This window comes from Corythoichthys intestinalis, chromosome 17 (genome assembly GCF_030265065.1).
Source record: "Corythoichthys intestinalis isolate RoL2023-P3 chromosome 17, ASM3026506v1, whole genome shotgun sequence".
Classification (NCBI taxonomy): domain Eukaryota; kingdom Metazoa; phylum Chordata; class Actinopteri; order Syngnathiformes; family Syngnathidae; genus Corythoichthys; species Corythoichthys intestinalis.
Genome location: NC_080411.1, coordinates 13,666,703 through 13,689,592, shown reverse-complemented (window position 1 = coordinate 13,689,592; position 22,890 = coordinate 13,666,703). Strand labels below are relative to the sequence as shown.

General features: G+C 39.6%; 1 protein-coding gene across 2 annotated transcripts in view; it reads right to left on the bottom strand.

Annotated features, from left to right (window-relative positions):
- Window positions 1-22,890, bottom strand: part of lin54 (lin-54 DREAM MuvB core complex component) — a 32,754-nt gene that overhangs the window by 6,216 nt on the left and 3,648 nt on the right. For both annotated transcript variants that reach the window (XR_009061172.1, XM_057819686.1), the window contains exons 2-11: window positions 21,843-22,464; window positions 16,938-17,049; window positions 16,726-16,865; window positions 14,548-14,703; window positions 9,765-9,957; window positions 6,273-6,346; window positions 6,010-6,198; window positions 5,850-5,944; window positions 4,138-4,206; window positions 3,724-3,826 (exon numbers count right to left, since the gene is read on the bottom strand). Coding sequence is in view for 1 of the 2 variants with exons in the window: in XM_057819686.1 (XP_057675669.1) it covers window positions 3,724-3,826; window positions 4,138-4,206; window positions 5,850-5,944; window positions 6,010-6,198; window positions 6,273-6,346; window positions 9,765-9,957; window positions 14,548-14,703; window positions 16,726-16,865; window positions 16,938-17,049; window positions 21,843-22,436 (1,725 nt within the window). In the remaining variant the exon portion in view is untranslated. The remainder of the gene's footprint in view (window positions 1-3,723; window positions 3,827-4,137; window positions 4,207-5,849; window positions 5,945-6,009; window positions 6,199-6,272; window positions 6,347-9,764; window positions 9,958-14,547; window positions 14,704-16,725; window positions 16,866-16,937; window positions 17,050-21,842; window positions 22,465-22,890) is intronic.

Sequence of the window (22,890 nt, the reverse complement as noted above, 5' to 3'; positions counted from 1 at the left end):
AACTAGTGGGACACAATCGTGAAGTGGAACAAAATTTATTGGATAATTTAAACTTTTTTAACAAATAAAAAACTGAAAAGTGGGGCGTGCAATATTATTCGGCCCCCTTGCGTAGCTTTGTAGCGCCACCTTTTGCTCCAATTACAGCTGCAAGTCGCTTGGGGTATGTTTCTATCAGTTTTGCACATCGAGAGACTGACATTCTTGCCCATTCTTCCTTGCAAAACAGCTCGAGCTCAGTGAGGTTGGATGGAGAGTGTTTGTGAACAGCAGTCTTCAGCTCTTTCCACAGATTCCCGATTGGATTCAGGTCTGGACTTTGACTTGGCCATTCTAACACCTGGATACGTTTATTTTTGAACCATTCCATTGCAGATTTGGCTTTATGTTTTGGATCATTGTCCTGTTGGAAGATAAATCTCCGTCCCAGTCTCAGGTCTTGTGCAGATACCAACAGGTTTTCTTCCAGAATGTTCCTGTATTTGGCTGCATCCATCTTCCCGTCAATTTTAACCATCTTCCCTGTCCCTGCTGAAGAAAAGCAGGCCCAAACAATGATGCTGCCACCACCATGTTTGACAGTGGGGATGGTGTGTTCAGGGTGATGAGCTGTGTTGCTTTTACGCCAAAGATATCGTTTTGCATTGTGGCCAAAAAGTTAAATTTTGGTTTCATCTGACCAGAGCACCTTCTTCCACATGTTTGGTGTGTCTCCCAGGTGGCTTGTGGCAAACTTTAAACGAGACTTTTTATGGATATCTTTGAGAAATGGCTTTCTTCTTGCCACTCTTCCATAAAGGCCAGATTTGTGCAGTGTACGGCTGATTGTTGTCCTATGGAAAGACTCTCCCACCTCAGCTGTAGATCTCTGCAGTTCATCCAGAGTGATCACGGGCCTCTTGGCTGCATCTCTGATCAGTTTTCTCCTTGTTTGAGAAGAAAGTTTGGAAGGACGGCCGGGTCTTGGTAGATTTGCAGTGGTCTGATGCTCCTTCCATTTCAATATGATGGCTTGCACAGTGCTCCTTGAGATGTTTAAAGCTTGGGAAATCTTTTTGTATCCAAATCTGGCTTTAAACTTCTCCACAACAGTATCTCGGACCTGCCTGGTGTGTTCCTTGGTTTTCATAATGCTCTCTGCACTTTAAAGTGCCTGTGACACGAAAAAGCATGTTTATTTCATAATACACGCGGTATTTTATGCTCCTGAATGATATGGACCGCTTGGATGTGTGTGGAAGCGATCGCTATATTTATTTAGTTTTTTGAATCCCGCGCCATGAAAATGAGTGACTTCCGGCTTCGGTCTCGCATTGAGGAGGAGGGCGCTGTGACGTGTACGGTAGAAGACGTCCTCTTCACGCTACAGTGTACTGTTGTGTATGAGGACGAAGGATTCAGCTGATTTTGCGGATTAATACGTTTATTTTTCGCATCACGCCAGCCAAACGGCTGCAGAAAAATCATTCTGTATGAGGGAGTGGCGTATGCGCCTTTTTGGAGTTTCAAAAGGTTCCCATTCACCGTGGATATTTACTGTGGGACCATTGAACTTACGAGGAAGTGAGTAAACATCTTGTTTTGTATTATGTCAAATATGAATACAGCGATTACAAAGTAAACACTACAAACTTCCTTTAAATGAAGGACTACTTACGTTTGATCATTGACAGGCATGTAAAAAGCTCTCCTAATGCATTAGCAGCAGCACTGTTAGCTGCACAACAACTCCAGCCACCCTCCTCCGGGGAACGAACTGTAAATTGCTCTCTGCCGGGCGGTTTGCCGATCCGCTAAGACATTCGACAACCAGGTCGTCATGTCAAATAATCCAGGATAGCTATGTGTGATTTTCCGCTTTGAAGACTTTGAAACATCACTCGGTTCGGGTTAGCATGTCGGCTAGCTGCCACGCCTTCTGGTTTGTTTACATTCTCCGAAGCCGGGGAAGGGAAATGACATATGTCCGATTTAGGTGTCATAAAATATCGTTCGGGAGGTGCGACAGTAAAGGTGAAGTCGACAGTTTTGACCATTATGGAGTAATTTTGCCATGTCGTCCTGAATAAATGCATTTTTATTATTTCATATTCCATTCAGCACAAGACTGTTATTTTTCATGACCATGCCATTTATTTAGCAATTGGGGAAAATACTTGGATAAAAAGAGTATCCTGTAAAAATATTAAAGTGAAGAGACAGAAACAATGACATTTTGCAGCTCTCTTCGTCGCGTTTTCCTCGTTGTGAATAGTTCCCCCTCAACGGGCTGACTGGTCCTTCTCAAGCCATTTATATAACTATTGGGGAAAAATACTTGGGTAAAAAGAATATCCTGTAAAAATATTGGAGTAGAGAGACTGAAACAATGACATTTTGCGGCTTTCTTCGTCGCGTTTTCCTCGTTCTGAATAATTTCCCCTCAATGGGCTGAATAGTAAAATCGATGAGCCAAGTCTACCGCTGACGTCATCCACCTGTTGGGGACGCTAAAGCCCTATAATGGTAGGCGTGGCTAACCGGCAGATTAAAAGACTAATTTCTCGTCATCTGTGCTTTGCTAAATTGTTGTATATAGTCGAATCGTCTCAAAATATGATTCTAATTCACATAATAATGCCATTTAAGACTTTTTTTCTCGTGTCATATGCTCTTTAAACAGAACCCTGAGACTATCACAGAGCAGGTGCATTTATACGGAGACTTGATTACACACAGGTGGATTCTATTTATCATCATCGGTCATTTAGGACAACATTGGATCATTCAGAGATCCTCACTGAACTTCTGGAGTGAGTTTGCTGCACTGAAAGTAAAGGGGCCGAATAGTATTGCACGCCCCACTTTTCAGTTTTTTATTTGTTAAAAAAGTTTAAATTATCCAATAAATGTTGTTCCACTTCACGATTGTGTCCCACTTGTTGTTGATTCTTGACCAAAAAATTAAATTTCATATCTTTATGTTTGAAGCCTGAAATGTGGCGAAAGGTTGCAAGATTCAAGGGGGCCGAATACTTTTGCAAGGCACTGTATATCACTTTTTTTTGCAAGCAAAGCAAGTAATTTTGTACTTTTACTTGAGTATTTTTATTTATTTATTTATTTTTTAGATATTTGTGCTTTTACTGCAGTAGTTTTTTGCCCCTGTATCTGCAGTTTTAAAAGTGAGTACTTCATCCACCACTGATGGCAGGCAATGAGTTAAATGCTAAGAAAAAACAACTTTAGAGTGTTATTGGACACCACAAACAAAGTACAGTATATTTCTGGTTTTATTTAGTTTTAATTAGTATTTTCTTAACCTATAAAAAAAAAAAAAATAAAATAAACATATTTAGAGGGCATTGGAGGTTATAACTAGAGTATACCTGTTTCTATTCATTTGAATTGTATTATTTATATATATTTTTCTATTTGTTATTTTTTTATACAGTTGTGTTCAAAATAACTCAGCGAACCAAATGGGAATATCCCATATTGCCCGCCCTTCCTAGTAACGTCATTAATACCCATTATCACGTGCCGGAGTCTATAATTTCGTATAATTTGACGTCCTAAAATGGCAGCGCTCATAAGAAGTATCACCCTTTAGTTGTTATGTTTAAAGCTTTAAGTGTTATATTTAATACTACCAAAGTACAGTTTAAATCTCCCGTATACTAGTCAGTGAAGTGTCTACCCCTGGCCACCACTTCAGGGTGTTATTACAGAGTTGCTGTTTACCTTGATGGCCTTGGAGCGCTCGGTCTCATGCTCCAAATTGTTGAAGCAGTTGTTGCAGTTGCAATTGCTGCAGAACTCGCCGTTTGCGAAGCAATCGCAATATCTGTCGGGGGGCAGAAATTAGGTATGTACGATATAAAAATCTGCAAACGATTGGGACTTCAGTGAGTGGAAGAACCAATGTCAGAACAACGTTATCCTATCATCAAGCCTCCCTATAGCGTTTCACCTCTGATTGACATTCATTACAGCAAATCAGATCGTTTTTGCGTGTTTTGCGACCACACATATCGGGACAGGAGTCAATCTCTTTTTCATGCATTCCAAGTGAGTTTCCATTCAGTGCAAGTTTTCGGAGTGCAGTAAAAATATTTTCAATTGTTGTGTGCCAAAATACAATGCTGTTATACTTACAGTTTAAGACACTGAGACTTTGTGCAATTACAAGGTTTCCTTGGCCGGGACGTCGCCTCTGCCGACATGCTGTGAGGAAAAAGGGACATCACGGGTTACATCACATTTAGGATTTTCTTCGGAGGGTTATTATGTGTGGCAACTAGGGCTGTCATATTAAACTTCTAATCAATTATTAACTGAATCGAAAAATATTTTGATAGTTGATGATTTCGAGATATTGTTGACTTAAACATTGTCCAAATTCATTTTTTTAAGCCTTTAATACGAAATATTCTGCTTTATATTTTCTATTTTTAGCATTTTTTCTATTGATTGAAAAAAAAGTGAAAATAGTAAATATTCTATATCTTTTTTAAATCTTTAATATCAGAAAAGCTGTATTCTCCTATTTATAAAACTTATTCATTATTATTTTCATTTCTTTACTTTTTCTTTTTATAATGAATAATTTGTATACATATTTTTTAATTAACTGATTCATATAGTAATGATTTCCCCCCCCCAATACTGTAGTTAAAAATCCAGGACACGTTAAAAACAAAAGGATAAGAGTATCAAACGGAAATAAATATGTTCAACTCTGAAGTTTAGTTTTCATCGGAGATGGGCTTTAGCTCAACCTCCGTGAAGATGCGCCCCTGTTTCACGCAAATTTATATAAAAATGATGTCAATTGTTTGTGCTAAGTTTGCAATGTGAAAAGTTGTTTGTGCTGCGATCGTTTTTGAGAAATTTACAATTCTTTTATATGTCAATCTGAGGTCAAACAGCCCACCATTTTGATGTAACCTGTCTAAAAATGGTGTCAATCATATGTGCTGTCAAGGTTTTGTCGATATTCCGCTTTTAATTTGTAGTGATGACATCATAAATACTGTTTTTTTCTTATGAAGTCCATGCATCTAAAAGTTGGTAATTTTTCACCTAAGTCAAAAAAAATGTTTTCAACAATATTTTAAATAATAACACTTCTGACATTTCAAAGCTTTGTTTTAGATTAAAAATACAAACTAATTGCTTAAAATAAGTCTATTAAGCTTTATTTTCAGCTATTTTTCTTATTTCAATCATTCTGAAATTCATTTGAAGCACTGGCAGATAATTTCACTTATTTCTAGTAGATTTACACTGAAAACAAGGGAATTTAACAAGTTTTAAAGTAGTTTTTTTTGTAATGTATACGCCATATACACTATACGTTTTCCCCACTTATTGCATTCATAAATCAATCATGGTCAAAACAATTTGGCATTATTAGCACAAAATAATGTCTAGTCTGATGGCCAAAAAGCTCCCCCCCCCCCCCCCCCAATCTCTTTGGCAAACTCTAGTCGAGATCCAATATAACTTGTCTTCAACAGTGGTTTTCAACAGTGATGTTATGTTTGGCGGAAACCAAACACTGCACATCACAAAAAACACACCATCCCCACTGTGAAGCATCAGGGTGGCAGCATCACGCTATGGGTATATTTACACTAGGCATGTGACGGTATGAGATTCTGACGGTATGTTCACTTAAAGCAAAATTATCACGGTTGAATGGTATTGCAATTACATCTCTAAAATGTGTCATTTTAAGATGTCTGGGTTGAAAAAAAAAAAAACGACAACAAAATTCCATTGAACATGATTTTTATTTTTGAAAACAACATACTAGCAAATTGGACCATGAGTATAATAGGATAAAGGTTTTGTTTACTACTTACCCATTGAGCGGTAGTCGGGCCTGAGTCTGAACGGTGGCGGCGGAGTTGGAAAATGTGGAGTTGTTAGCAAGGGTCACAATGGGCGTCTGCTGAAGCTTCACATGACACACATGTGAGTATCAATATTCTTAAGTTTGACAACAACAGAAACACTACCTACCTGCGTGACGTACTGTGCCGGATACACGGCATAGCCCACATTCGCGCCGCCTGGGGCCGGCGCTAGGACGGTGCCTGGCGGCAGGTTAGCAAAATTGGGCTGGATTTGGGGAAGTGCTGTGGCGGGCATAATGAGGCGCTGCTGGGTCGTCGACCCGGTGACCACCTGGGTGGCTGGTTTGGGCGCCACCTGCAGGCGAAGGGTTAGGGATACCGTGAGGCCCGGAAGCGGAAAGGAACGGCGCACGAGGTTTAGGCCTTTACCTGTTTTACCGTCTGAGCCGTCACAATGGGGACCGACATCCTCACCGCTCCTGTGCTGACCACCATGGGTTTAGCTGTAGAATATGTCACAATTAGTATACACAGAAAAAAATTGGAGTACTGACAGACGTTTACTGTTAAAAATAGAGGGGGGCATAAAATACAAATGAATTTGTTCATATTACAGGACTCCAGCCGCACCATTCTTTAATCTGAGCCACTGTAGTTTCCTCTGCATTTCTGCTTCCTCCCACGAGAGTACGCCGTTAAACCACAAGAACAACAACAACAACCATGGGAACCGGCGATTCTGCTACTTTTGCCCAGCCAACTAGGCATGTGCCGGTATGAGATTCTGACAGGATGATACCCTTAGCCAAAATATCATGGTTTCAAGGTACTGCAATCACAGCTATAAAATGTGTTACTTTGAGTTATCTGGGTTAAAAAACAAACAAAAAACAAACACCTTTTTCCCCATTGAATAGGATTTTTATGTCTCAAAACAATAACATTATAGTTACGTTCCAATTTGCTAAGTTAAAATACATTTTAAAAAGTAACAAAAATAACTGAAATATTCTAGATAAAATTAATGCAGTCCTTTAGGTGAGCCTAAACCCACAGACACAGCTTAACATTATTACTGTCAGAACCAAAATAATTGAATTATATTCCATAAAATACAAGTGTGTATGACTCGTATCATGTTTCCATGGTACATACACTCTCTTTCTCAACACAGACAGTTGCCAGAGAGAGAAAAAAAAACACGTTTTACCACCGCTAGTCACACTAAACACGCTGGAGTTAACTCTCGTAGCTGGTGGGAAACATTCATGACAGTGTTTACTAACCTTTAATTTTCTATTAAATGCGAAATCATATTGGAGGTATTGTCTCCTCGGCAGCCACCCTCCGCAAACATGTTTTACATGTCGGTTGGCCCTCCTCCTCTAAGCCGCGGCCGTCTGTAACGTTTCTGTAGCCGAAGTACTTCCATACCAGTGATTTTGTTTTCTTCGACGGGGGGAAAAAGTTCAGGAGTTTCACCTCCTCCAGCCATCGTGTAGCACAGCTCACTCACCGACACTGAGCGACAACCGGTGGGGGTGGGTTGAGCCTTGCAGCTGCAAGCGAGGGACTTTGCCCTGCATTTTTAGGACTTAAAAATAGCTAATATCGTAGGGACGGAATGACGGAAAAATTTTTTAGCCTTTTTGAAACCGTGACGTTTTCATACCATGGTATATCTTGAAACCGGTAATCGGCACATGTCTACAAAGGTCACAAATTGGAGAACGCCATGAGTAAGATTATTATCTCATGATGTACTTAAAGCATTGTTGTATACTGTATGTAGAAGGATTGCAGTGGATTGTCAAATAAAACTGCAGCCTTGAAACAAATCAATGAATGGATGTGCCAGAATTTTCTCCAGTTAAATGTGGAGAAGACAGAGGTGATAATTTTTGGGCCAAAAAAGGAAAGGTCAAAGGTATGTAGGCAACTTAGCACAATGTCACTTACAGCTACAAATCAAGTCAGAAACCTTGGCGTAATTATTGACTCAGACCTAAAATTTGATAGCCATCTAAAGTCCGTCACTAAATCTGCTTATTACCACCTAAAAAATATAACCAGAATTAACGGGCGACTGACTCAACAATAGAAGTGTGCAAAATTTCCGATTCTTAGATTATTCGCGATTCGGCCGTGGAAGATTCGAGAACGATTCACAAACATCCAAATTCCGATTATTGAAATATGTGAAGTAAAGCGGAAGTACACAACACTCAGCGCGCCGCGCGGTCTTCGGGATGGAACGGAGCGAGAGTAACTAAACATCATGCTTCCCATTAACCGGCCCCTCGGGTAATGCCAATGCTCAACTCACGGCTCTAGCTCAACTCATGCAACGAGATAAAAAAACACAACAACATACCTGACTGCTGCCGAAAAGCTGCTCCAAAGTTCATCCATATAATTTTACAGTGGATATCATTTATATAGGACTAGATGCACCATAGATTTGGTAGTGTTAGCAGCACATCTACAAAAAGCTAGATGCGGGTGTTATAAACGGCCGCCATCTTAAAGCAGTACACTTCCCGACTAGGCTGTTGTAGCGAACCTTCCAAGCAAACCTAATTAATTTTTTATCTAAAATACTCCTAAATCGGTAAAATATTGACTTGAATCTATCTTTAAAATAGTTTTAAAACTTTCACATGTCGAAAGTAGACAAAAGGGAAATTATGGAATAACGGGAGCAATTTTAACAAATTTAATGGTTGATTCACAGCACTAAATTAATTGAATGTAGTTTAAAGCTGCTGGTACAGAATGGGGACTGGAGTTTTTTTATTTAATGTTATTTTTGTATATTTGTTTACTGCTATATGTTAACTTGATACTGAAATAGTAGTGTGGTTTAGCTTGAGAGTATTTTTGAACAATTTTGGAACTAATGTACAAAACATTAAAAAAAATAAATAATAATAATAAATAAATAAATAAAAGGAGGGGGGTGCATCAATAATCGTTTTATAATCGAATCGGAGCCTCTGAATCGTAATCGTAATCGAATCGTTAGGTGCCCAAAGATGCCCAGCTCTACTCAACAAGACATGGAAAAACTTATGCATGCATTCATTTTCAGCAGATTGGGCTATTGCAACGGTATATTTATTGGTCTTGATAAAAAATCAGTCAGGAAGCTGCAGCTAGTACAGAATGCTGCAGCCAGAGTCCTCACAAATACAAGGAAGCTGGACCACATTACACCGGTTTTGAAATCTCTACACTGGCTTCCAGTGAGTCAAAGGATAGACTATAAAATACTACTGCTCGTCTACAAAACACTTAATAGCCTTGGACAAAAATACATGCTTGATTTGTTAGATTCCTATGAGACGTCTCCTGCATGTTCCAAGAACAAGAACCAAGCAGGGTGAGGCAGCATTTAGTTATTATGCTCCTCGCCTCTGGAACAAGTTACCTGAACGTCTGAAATATGCTCAAACTGTTAGCTCTTTTAAATCAGGGCTAAAAACGCTTATGTTTAGCACTGCATATCCATAACTGTCTATATATTTCAATCTACTTGCTTTCTATTCCTCTTGCTTATCTCTATTGCTGATTTCAATTATTATTAGTAGTAGTAGTTTTGTTTTATTTTTATTTATTTTTATTCTATTTGTGATTAATTGCGATTTTGATGTATAATTTTATTTCAGATTTTGATTGTCTTGGTTTTTACGTTGTATTGATTTAAATGTGATTTTTATGATCTTCATGTGATGTAAAGCACTTTGAATTGCCTTGTGTTGAATTGTGCTATATAAATAAATTTGCCTTGCCTTGAAACATTCAACACTTAATTTACTTCGCCTGCGCACTTGTACAACAAAACAACAGACAGTTATATAGCGCCACGGCTGGCTGAGTGTATTTTGCAATATACCACAAGTATGAAAATTTATGCTTCACCTGGCTGCATGGCGCTGGTGCTGGAAGCACTGGGCTGCATGCCGCCACTCGCCGTTGTGGCGGTGACCAAACGAACGTAGTGGAAGCGGCTTCCTGGTACCTGGATCTGTTGCATGTTAGGCTGGGCAGCCAGTGGGATGATGGTCTTGAACTGGGAGCCGGCCACCGCCACAGATTGGACCGGTTTGATATTCTGGGCATATGAGGATAAGAGTTAGGAAAAAGTTATGATTTCTACAAACATAATGAACATAAACCAGATGTCGTAAGGAGCATTGATGAACAATAATGAGGTTTAAACTCAATTAAAGGAGCGCCAAGCAGGGAACAAACAAGCGTTTTTGTCAACGGTGATGATAACGAAAATACAAGTCGTCGCCGGGTTCCGAACAAGTTCCGTCCCTGGTTCTGGCGACGCGATCCGAATTTTTGCGCTAATCAAAACTAACCCTTTAAGTACCTCTAAATCTTAAAATAACTATCCAAAAAGTCCAAAAGTATGGTATTTTGTTTAATGATGGATGATACATTGCCCTCTGTTTGCAGCGTTGTGTCTGGCTGGACTGTCGCCTTGTATGACTGAGGAGCAGACTCCTCTGACACGGATAAAGGACAGCTGTGCTCTGGTTTGGCCCACATAAGGCTGTAAGTTCTTTCAGCTAATAAATGTTTGTGTATGCATTTGAATTTAAGTTTAGAGCTAATGTTAAATACATTAGCATTCGTAGCATTTAAGGTAGCGGACTTCCGTTAGGAAAATTAGGCCAATTTTTTCTTCTATTCCTTTTGGCTTCTCCCTTCAGGGGTCGCCACAGTGAATCACTTGTCTCCCTCTAACCCTGTCCTCTGCATTCTCTGCTCTCACACCAACTACCTTTGTGTCCTCCTTAACTACATCCATAAACCTCCTCTTTAGTCATCCTCTAGACATCCTAATCTACTAAACTTACATATTGATCAGACTAGATGGACGTTTGAACAAGAATTGTTTTGCGCCAAGTGTTTTATTGTTAAAATCCATGTCGTTTTGAAAATAAGTGTACATACAGTATGCGTGTTCCAGCTTTACAAATAATCAAAATTGAAGGAAGTAAAAAGCTTCAAAATACACAATTGCCTTGTTTGCTGTAAAGTAAAAAATAAAATAAGGTACAATACGGTTTTGTTTATGCGACTAAAACAAAAAAAGGAGAGAAAAAAAAAAAAAGACTGGAGAGAAAATGGCGGACGAGACTCCGGTGTCGTAAAGTCGAAATCGCGTAATTAGAGTACGTCGTAACCCGGGGAGACTATCTGTATTTTGTCAATGAACACTTTTTTCATGATGATGACGAGACGACTACAAGGTAAAAAACATGTTTTGGGAGACTAAAACAAAAGACGATTGCCAGTTTTTGTCTGACGAGTCGAGAACTAGACGGAAATGTGCTATGGCTTCGTCACATGGTCACGATGTGTGACATTTTATATGTAGTTAGCCTGCATCATAGCAGTGTCTTGTTATGTTATGTTATGTTGTTAAAGTGATCCTCTAATTTTAAGACAAGTAATTCTTAAAAGATACATCTTAGTATGAGTTATAATAATTTGACATTAAATCCCTCTTAATGTTTTCGTTTTAATAAAATTTGTAAAATTATTTTAACTGATTGTTCGCCATGGTTGTTGACGTCGCAGTGCTGTGACGTCACAAATCCCGCTGCCGGACTTCTCTCGACTTCAGCGTGTCATTCATTAGCAACATCTCGTCAGTTCGTCCCTTCCAATTTGAACCAGAGCGGAAAAGTGAAGAGCAGGACAGCACTGTCGGTCGTTCACAAGACGAGCAGCAAAGGCGAAATGCAGAGCAAGAAATACCTGATGAGGCAAGAGTTGGGCTAAACTTCTGGTGTACTTGCGGCAAGTGCATCTCGATGACAACGGAGCGAGAGAGCGTATGTTGTCGAGAACTCAGGTTTTTGTCAGCAGATCTTCAAGGTGAGTTATTGCGTCATCAAACTCATTCCAATATAATTGTGTAGATTGTTAGCATCCAGAGCTGTCGTATGCTTTACATACAGTACAGGCCAAAACACATTGGCATTCGTGCCTTTTTATTTTCTTGACCATTGACATTATAAACTCTCACTGAAGGCGATAAAACTATGAATGTGTGGCGAGCTAGGGAAGGATGCGGAGTATCAAACCACGGAGCTAATCCGCGTTGTTTTATTGACATTTAGGCTGCAAGAAATAGCAATGTCTGTCTGGCATGCGACCCGCGGAAGGTAACAGTTATTTCCAGCTGTTCCCTTCACAAAGAACCCCCCCCCCCAACCACACAACGTGCCAACATAATTTCCGCCGGTGAATTCTGTTATAACTTGCTACAAATGCACACGTGTGTATTGTGTACTTAGAAAAAAGGTGAAATAACTAAAAACGTGTGATATTCTAGTATCTTCAAAGTAGCCACCCTTTTCTCTGATTACTGTTTGGCACTCTTGCCATTCTCGCGATGAGCTTTCAGAGGGAGTCCCCTAAAATGGATTTTGACTTCACATGTATGCCATTCCGGCGATGAGAATTTATTGCTTTATCAATGGGGTTGGGACATTTGTATTGCATTGAATGAATTGCATTGGACGTGCTTTGATCAGTTTGAGTGGCAGCATCACTCATATTAGCTGAATACTGAACACACACTGCCTGATGAACTGACAGTAGAGGTGAATTATTAGCTTCCTCTGTGACTAGCGGTACGCCCGAAGGTTCGCCTCCCGCTGTAGCGACAGGAGCGGCTTGGGTGCTTAAGAGGGCGGCCAGAGTGTCTCGTCCGTCTCGCTTCATTGCGCGCATTACACTCGATATCCGAGCAGGCTGAGGCTTCTTGTGCGGGAAAATAGTTGCAACAGCATTTGGTTTTAGTCTGCGCTTATATCTAGCCGCTCCGATGAGATCTTTCATTAGTTGTCATCTACTAAAATCCTCAAACGCGGTAGGAGAAAAATGGCGACAACAAAGCCTTGGTTGTTTGGGAAGATTTGCTTGTCTACAGGCATTTTCCCAAACCTTTCTCCTCTTCTTGTCAACAGGAAATTTGTGGAGACTCGCATCACTCTCCTTGTTTCCATTTGACTCGAAATTGCATCCATAAGCAGCACATCGTGGCATTTTACTTCGCGAGTTAAGCCAGTAATACCCAGTTGTTGTACACACGCTACACGATTGGAAAAATATCATCTACGTCATCACTCCGCGCCCGCAGAACATGGCGCCAACTATCGGTCAAAATATGCACTAAATATTATAAAATATTTCCATTGATTTAACATTTTATGTGTTTCTAACGACATATTTTAATACAAGAGAACAATTGTGATTTATTAGAGCCTACATGTCTTTAAAATCGAGGATCACTTTAAGATTTGTTTCCTTATCATAGCCAGAGAGAATATGCAATGTATCTTTTCCTTCAAAGATCTGTGCTGAGTGATCAACACACACCAAATGTAACTTGTAGCATTCGCCTAATGCTAACGGCAAGCATCCTCAAACTCTCAGCAAATGTTTTTTTTAATTTATTTTTTTATACAGTTTGTGGCATCCAAGTGGATATAGTTAATTGAAAATAATGTACCGTTTTCCTGCTGAGTGTGTATTATCGCCAAGTTGGTGCTGTCCTAGTAGACGCTACAATATGTGCTAGTCTGTCAATGTTCATTCGAAATAGCTGGAAACCTTTATTTATGTTGAGAGTAGGGCTGTCAAAATTATCGCGTTAACGAGCTGTAATGATTTTCTTAAAATTAATCCCGTTAAAATATTTGACGCAATTAACGCACAAATGCCCTGCTCAAACAGATTAAAATGACAGCACAGTGAAAGCTTTACTTGTTGTGTTTTTCGGAGCTTTGCCACCCTCTGCTTGCGCTTGGGTGCGACTGATTTTATAGGCTTCAGCACCCTTGAGCATTGTGTAAGTAATTATTGACATCAACAATGGCGGGCTACTAGTTCATTTTTTGATTGAAAATTTTACAAATTTTATTAAAACGAAAACATGAAGAGGGGTTTTAATATAAAATTTCTATAACTTGTACTAAAATTTATCTTTTAAGAACTACAAGTCTTTCTATCCATGGATCGCTTTAACAGAATGTTAATAATGGTAATGCCATCTTGTTGATTTATTGTAATAATAAAGAAATACAGTACTAATGTACCGTATGTTGAATGTATATACCCATCTTGTGTCTTATCTTTCCATTCCAACAATAATTTACAGAAAAATATGGTATATTTTATAAAGGGTTAGAATTGCGATTCATTGCGATTAATTACGATTAATTAATTTTTAAGGTGTAATTAACTCGATTAAAAATTTTAATCGTTTGACACCGCTAGTTGAGAGTTAAATTTTTTTTTTATGTTACAGACGAAAACAATTTTTTTGCAAAATGCAACAAAATCTAGACGACAAATACATTTTGAGATGACCAAAATACGACTAAGACTAATAAGTATTATAGTGCAAAAGACTAATACAAAGATGCCTGCCACCCTCCCAGTTCAAATGGATTGGGCGTCTACTCGTGATCAACTCATTGAAATTCACAGCTGAAGTATGAAAATACCTCTTTTTTCTATTCATTAGTTGTTTTATAGAATATTGTAAAATAATTTCCTGAACCATGTATTGATAATTGTTGTATCACCATATCGTGAGATCATCGGTATTGTGAGCCTCCCACCCCTAGTGACAATTGCAAAGGCTATTCTGATTCTCTAAATACTCTTTCACCTGCGCTGCTGCCTGGCTGGTGGCCACCTTGACAGGTGACACCGAAGTAGACTGCGGCACCGAGAGAATCTGCTGGCCCAGCGCCACGCCGACCGGCAGAGTCATGGACTTCTGAGCACCTCCGGAGGTTGGCGATGCCACGGAAACCACCGTTACCTGGGGGGAAAAGAAAGCATTCCGGATGCTCCGTTTAAGGCTAACCATTGAGGGTGAGGAATATTTTGTGTGTGTGTGTGTGGGGGGACGACATCTACAGTTTACCACTCATGGCTAACGCCGACAACGCTAGCCAGCTGCTTCGTTGAACTTCATCGTCGACAAATACTGCCCTGTCCGATGCCTAGTGTCACTCCATAAGAACGATTTAAGACTAACTGTTTGTGAAGGGACGAATTTCAAAAAGACTGATATCCAGTTTGCTACTGCAAGGCTGCTATGCTAGCAAAAACACATGGCTGGCCATTTTCATCGAGTATGCAGGGGATTTTATTCGAGCTGCAGCTATCGATGATTTTAGCAGTCGATTAATCGATGAACTACCGTATTGGCCTGAATGTAAGACGCCCCTGATTATAAGACGACCCCCTCTTTTTCAAGACAAGTTTGAAAAACGACTTTTTGAACACCCATTGGCAGTGTATCAAATACTTGTTCTCCCCACTGTAATTAATTTTTATACAGAAAATAATCACAGTACATCTGAAACAAATGATTATAACAATATATTTGAGAGAAAAAGCATTTTATTTTGCCTCATTCAAATCTTAATATCTGAACATTTAAATATGTAAACTAAAGTGCAATCACATTCGTAAATGAATGGCTTCTGGCTTTTGAGATGTAAATAAACCAATCTATTATGATAAAACAACAAAATTGCAATAACTGCATTAAGCATCAAAGTGAGGTCTAACTGTAACTATAGTCTTGAAACAAATCTGAATAAGGAAAAACATTGCAATAAAATAATGCAAACTGGTTAAACTTTGAGAGTAGCTGAGATCTGTCATGACAGAACATTACTCCTCAAGTTCAGCATTCGCTTCAATGATATCTGGCGCCATCTAGCGTCGTGAATGGGTATAATGTCTAGACCCTGAATATAAGACTCCCCTCACTTTTTCAGTCTTATTTCAATGCAAAAAACACTATATTCGGGTCAATATGGTAGTTAGTTCGATTAATCGAGTAATCGGATAAGGAGCATAGAAAATTTAAATACCAGAGCTGAGCCTCAAACGGTAGAAATGAATAAATGAGGATCTAAGTATAACAAAAGCACAATTGGCTAACTCACATAGCAAAAGTCCGCTATCTTAAATGCAATAAAATGATAAAAAAAAAAAAAAAAAAAAAACTCTTAGTCTTGACAAATGGTTCAAACACGTATTCGCACAAAAAACGGCTAAATATACCAATACACTCAATTACAAATGCATTAAAAAAACATTAGCTCAAATAAAAACTTTGCTTATGTTGGTCTTAACAGGGAGCAGCTGGATTCAGCCATGTGAAATGAGTTATGTCATTCACTGTCGCCTCTAGAGGGGGCGTGTCATCGTGACGTCGTTGTCATAAAAAAAACTGTTCGTTGACAAAATATTTTTGTTGTCATCATTGTTGACGAAAACAACACTGACCCCCACTCACCAGTGTTCTCTTCAGGCTCGTTTGTTTTGAAACACATGGTAAGATTTGCCTTTTTATCTTGGCAAGAGAGAATATGCAATGTTTCTTTACCCTTTAAAGGTCTGTGCTGAGTGATCATCACACACTAAATGTAACTCGTAGTGTTAGCGTAGCCTTCGTAGCATTTGTATTAGCATTAGTATTAACTTCACCGTGGCGTGCGTAATGTACCGTTTTCCTGCTGAGTGTGTATTATCATAGGAAGAAGTTCTGAATTCAACGGTTTTGACTTGGGACTAGGGATGTCCCGATCCGATGTCGAAATTGATGGGAAACCATTTTTTAAATAAGATTACAACCTTTGAATTTTTGGGGAAGAAAACATCTCGAGTATTCGTCAACTAAAACAAGACGAAGACTAATCTATTTTGAAATGACCAAAATATGACAGACGAAAAAGTGTTTTTGTTGAATGGACTAAGACGAAAATAAAAATGGCTGCCGAAAACAACTACTACAGAATTTAAAATTGTAGGCATGAAGCCTCACCTTGCTAGGAGACTTGAGGGGAGAGATGGCGATCTTTTTGCCGGCGATGGTTTGGATGCTGGCCGCCGTATTAAGCTGGGACTCGGTGAGCGTGATCGTCCTCTGAGGCATCGTCGGAGAATTCTGCGCCAGGACTCTTCCTGCGAAAGAAAAAGGGGTTTCAGCGAGGGAAAAGCAAACTGTGTGTTGAAGATAGTCATCAACCCGCTCACCGGCAATGACGGGAGCGCCTGACGTCTGAGGACTCAGCGCTTTGCTGTTCACCGGTTTGGTGATGATGAACTTGATGGGCGGAGTCGAAGACACTGGCGTTTTCTTGGCGATCTGTTCCGACAAATGACCAGGTTAAGGCTTCTTTACTAAAATTGTCTGATTTATTCTTTCTGATCCATGATTTTCATAGGGTTAAAATGAATAAGTGAACTCCTTAATCTTTTGATTTCCCAAAAAATGTGAACTTTCTGCAGTATGACTAGTATATAATAAGCAAAAAAAAAAAAAGAGCAGGGTCATGCAAAGATATGGTGTATAATATATATATATATTGGTAATGTATTTAATGTTTTTTTTTTTTATACGACTCGAATGTTTTAGCACTTTAATTTTGTTGTACATGTTACAATGACAAAAAGATATTATTTTTTGCTTTTAATCCGTGCTTTTGCCTACTTTAATTTGTATCTCCTTTGTAAAGTGTCCTCGTGTGTCTTGAAAGGCACTTTGAACTGTATTATTATCATGAAAGTAAAAAAAAACAAAAAACGCAATGTTGTTTATTCAATTCACATGGCGTTACATTGGATTCTAGATTAACTTTCACAATTCGCTGTCACTACTAAATAAAAGCACATAAACCAATGACAGCTATAAACATCTCATTTCATTGACAAAATAAAATAACGCCCAGGGGTTAACCATTATTTTGCTCAAATTTTTTTCAAGGATGGTAGCCTTTTGTCACATTACAGAGATCCTTGACCAATTCGCGCTTTGACATTTTCAATTTCAGTTATTTGTGGGGTTTTAAAAAGTATGAAAAAATATGCATCCTTTCATTTTGAGAAGCGAGGGAGAATATTTTGCAGCAAAACAAACTGTACATTGACTCAGGGGCTTTGTACATCCCAAAGGGCACTCATCAGAGGTGTGTGATTGGTTCCTGGTGCAAGATTCACCCATGTCCAATGAGCACCATCAAATCCGCCCCTACTATGACCGACACGACGATGCCACCAATAACAGTGGCTTTATCGCATGACAGCAGCATCATAAGACTGTCATAAGACCGTCATAATTATGACATGACACTACCATGGGCATTACTGAATGGTTATGTCGTTAAGTGTCATCTGGAATATTACCGTATTGGCCCGAATATAAACTGTGTTTTTTGCATTGAAATAAGACTGAAAAAGTGGGAGTCGTCTTATATTCGGGGTCTAGACATTATACCCATTCACGACGCTAGATGGCGCCAGATATCATTGAAGCGAATGCTGAACTTGAGGAATAATGTTCTGTCATGACAGATCTCAGCTACTCTCAAGTTTAAACAGTTTACACTAAGTCTGATTGATATATCGTTTAAACATCGCCATCACGATGTACGCATGCAAGGGCGTGCGATAGTTTAAAAAAAAAAAAAAATTCCAATCCACAAACCTTTGTTCTGTTTCATTCGCTCGCACAGCCTCTCTCACCCCCTTTCCCAGCTCTCAGTCACTGCGGCACTTGCTTATTAAAGTTAACGATGGCTTTGATCTGGCCAAAGAAGCCAGGAAGCAATCTGTCAATCATCCTTTAACTTGTTAAACAGTTTCTGCAAGGAAGCGCGGGCTGGAATGAATGCGTGTGTCTGTGGGGGGAGAATGTGGAGACGTTCGAGACATATAAAATAAACGCCAGAAGTGATTATGAGGTGTTTGTAATTTCTACATGTCACTCCAAGAGTCACAGCCATGTTAGGTAAACAGAAGCATTTAATAAAGCCAAGCATTTTTCTACTACAGTACTTTATTCTTGTTTAAAAATGATTCAGTGGGACAGTTATGTTTAAAACTGATCATAATTATTATATTTGAAGTGCTTAAAAAGCATTTATTAAAATATATATATACAGTGGGGAGAACAAGTATTTGATACACTGCCAATGGGAAAACCCATTGGCAGTGGTGATTCCCCGAGAATACGAAAAATGTCAAATTTGCATTTGCGTCTCCATTTGAACAATATCGCATTTCCGCATGAAAACGATGTAGTATTCATGCCAGGCTCTAGAGGGCAGTGCAGATTGACATGGCGACAGAGAATGCACTTTGACCCCACCAAGCTCCCTCAGCCCAGAAAAAAATATGCCCGCCCACTCGAAGCAATGTCATTTTTCTTTTGTTCAAAAAGGCACAAAAATTTAAACGTTCAACATATTTAATTTAAAAATATTATTAAAACAGTAAATTAAAGGTGACATTCCGCCATATTTGCAGTTTTTAATGTTTAGTAGCACCGCTGCAATGTGACGTGTACGAGTGCTGACGTTAACGGCGCGGTCCCGTGCCGCAGGAGCCTTTGATATGCATGCTGAGGAAGCCCTCCTCAACCCCCCGCAATCAGATTCTTCCACTTTAGAGGCAGGATTCAGAATTTTTCGTTTTCGCCGACACCATATGCACGCGAGGCGAGTCCGCTACTCAGTCATTGCGTCTTTGTGTTGCAGAGTCGCCATGTAAACTGCCCCTACAGTTAGACCTCACTTTGATGGTTAATGCAGTTATTGCAATTTTGTTGTTTTATCACAATAGATTGGTATACGGTATTTACATTTCAAAACCCAGAAGCCATTCATTTACGAATGTGATTGCACTTTTGTTTACATATTTAAATGTTCAGATATTAAGATTTGAAAGAGGCAAAATAACAAGCTTTTGCTCCCAAATATATTGTTATAATCATTTGTTTCAGATGTACTGTAATTATTTTCAGTATAAAAATTTGGTATTCAAAAAGTATTTTTTTAAACTTGAGTCTTGGAAAGACAGGGGGTCATCTTATAATCAGGGCCGTCTTATATTTGGCCAATACGGTATGTCACAAACTCCATTTATGTCCTGCGTGGATCTTTCACAGCCATTCAAAACTGAGATAATTTGGCAAATAACACTAAATGACATCTGTTAAAAGCATCCATATTGCTCTTGACAGTGTCATGTCATAATTATGATTGTCTAATGACAGTCTTATGGCGCCTTTGTCAAATAAAGTGTTACCAAATACCATAACTAGCAATTAATGAAACAACTGGAACAGTAACTGAAGAAATAATTAGCACATAACATGAATTTTGATTGTTATTTACATCTGTAGCGTTGCAATACATGCTAGGAGGCATGTTGGACAACAACAGTGTTGACAGCAGAAGTTGACGGTCTCCCTCAAGGGAGCAGTGATAGCCAAATGTAGCTTCTTGAAGCAATGAATTCATGGTGGTTCATTTGGTCTCATGACAGTCGTATGATGTCGCTTTACAAATAAAGTATTACCGGTTAATATCTTTTGGTGTGAATATGCCATAATACAGTGAGGACTGCTGTGGCTTATTGTCCAGTGCGGCTTATCTATGAACAAATGCCGTTTTCGTGCCAAATTTGGTGGGTAGCGACTTATAGTCAGGTGTGCCTTATATTGCGAAAATTACGGTCCTCGAATAACTATTTAAAAAATTGATCGAGGAATTTTCTCCGCCTCGAGAAATCGTTAATTATGCAAGATCGAAGCATGACGTTTTGCTTGGACTACTTTTAATGCAACACAACGCGCTGACGTCACGTGCGTACAGGAAGAAGATAAAGGCGGCGGATATAACGTAATTCCCGGAATATAAGGTGCACCTGAATGTAATACCGCACCCACCAATTTTGACACGAACACGGCAATTGTTCATAGATAAGCTGCACTGGAGTATAAGCCGCAGCTGTCCTCACTACAGTGCCCTCCATAATTATTGGCACCCCTGAAAAAGATGTGTTTTTTTAGCTTCTAATATATATATATATTTTATTCAAATAATATGGGATCTTAATGGAAAAAAAGAAAAATCCAACCTTCAATACAAGTGCATTCATTCAGTGGGAAAAAAATCCCACATAAAGAAATTATTTGACATCAAATAATGTGTGTCACAATTATTAGCACCGCTGGTGTTAATACTTTGTACAACCCCCTTTTGCCAACAAAACAAGGTCTGGGGACTGAGATGGCCAGGGGAGGAGCTTGATTTTGTGTCTGGTGAACCATTTCTGTGTAGATTTGGCCATATGTTTAGGGTCATTATCTTGCTGAAAGACCCAGCGACGACCCATCTTCAGCTTTCGGGCAGAGGGCAAAAGATTTTGATTTAAAATGTCCTGGTATTTCAAAGCATTTATGATGCCATGCACACTAACAAGGTTCCCAGGGCCTTTGGAAGCGAAACAGCCCCACAGCATCACTGACCCACCCCCATACTTCACAGTGGGTATGAGGTGCTTTTCAGCATGCGCATCTTTCGTGGCACGCCAGACCAACCTAGAGTGTTTGTTGCCAAAAAGCTCAATCTTGGTCTCATCATAAGCCAGTTGAAGCCTGAAGAAATGGTTCACCAGACACAAAATGAAGCTTGTGAAACATTATTAGAGAAGATTAGGTGCTGTTTTGTTGGCAAAAGGGGGTTGTACAAAGTATTAACACCAGGGGTGCTAATAATTGTGATACACATTATTTGATGTCATATTATTATTTCTTTATGTGGGATTTTTTCCCCCACTGAATAAATGCACTTGTATTGAAGGTTAGATTTTTCTCTTTTTTTCCATTAAGGTCCCATATTATTTGAATTAAAAAAATATATATATTAGAAGCTAAAAAACACTTCTTAACCACAGGTGCCAATAATTATGGAGGGCACTGTACATCTAAATAAATACTGTTTACGTCGATCTTTTCAATTTTAAGTATTTATTCTATTTTTCCAGTTGGGGCAAATCCTACTTTGCAGTTTATCACTTTTCGCGGGGGGTTCTGGTCCCCATTAACCACGAAAAAGGATTATGATATTAGAATAATTGTTCTACTTTTTAGCCTACCTGCACAGTCTTGAGCTGTTGCCCTTGTAAGGCAGTCACGTGACTGGCTGCACTGCCGACCAACGGCTTTAAATCTGTCCTTCCGCCGATTGTCACCAACTTGATGGACTTTCTGTCGGTCACTCCCGCCGCTCCTCCCACCTTGGTGGTGGCATGGGGCAGCTGCAGCACGATGGGCTGCCCAGTCTTTCCTATGGTGGTCAATACGAGCTTCTGACCACCCGCCGCCCGTGCCGACTCAGAGGCCTGCGCCACCTTGTTGAGGATGATCTGATGGTGGTTGCTGGCGGAGATGCTGAGCGGCGCCAGCTTCTGTAAGGTGCTCGTGGTGACCGTCGTCCCCGTGACGCTGTCTGTGGTCTTGGTGGTGGCGGCGGAGGTGGCCAGCGTCGGCCTCAGAGTGACCGGCTGGGAGGATAAACCGGAAGTGGAGACTGTGTCGCCGTGGAGGCCACGTTCCGTCGACGTGCCGACGGAGTCCGTTTCCATGGCGACGGACGCGTCTTGGCTGGACTGCGCCACCACCTCGATGGCCTCCATGTCCATGATTTCGTCGGGAAGGAGGCTGTTGAGTTCCGGCGAAACCACGTCCATGTTGACGATGACTCAGCACCCCAGGACACTTTTGCAAAACACAGATGTTCATTTTTAGCAGATTGGATTTATTGCAATGGCATATCTACAGGTCTTAACAAAAAATCAATCAGGATGCTGCAGCTAGTCTACAGTGTTCTCACACTTATAGCGTCAGTGTCAATGTAAACAACTAATCGATTAACTCAAGTAAGTCGATTAGAAAAAAAAGCTTCGAAACAAATTTTGCTGTTTCGACTAATCATTTAATTAGAGTGACGTTGTAATGGTTTGCTTTGAAAGTGTTGGATTTAGTTAAAATGATTTGGGTGGATACACTGCCCTCTAGTGGCAACAGTGCATAACTAGTCTAACATGGATGAATCCAACTGCTCCCTGCAACAGATCAACATCGGATATGTTTTTGTTTGAGCCATTTTGTTTGTTTATGCTTTCGTTATTTAGTTTAGAAGTA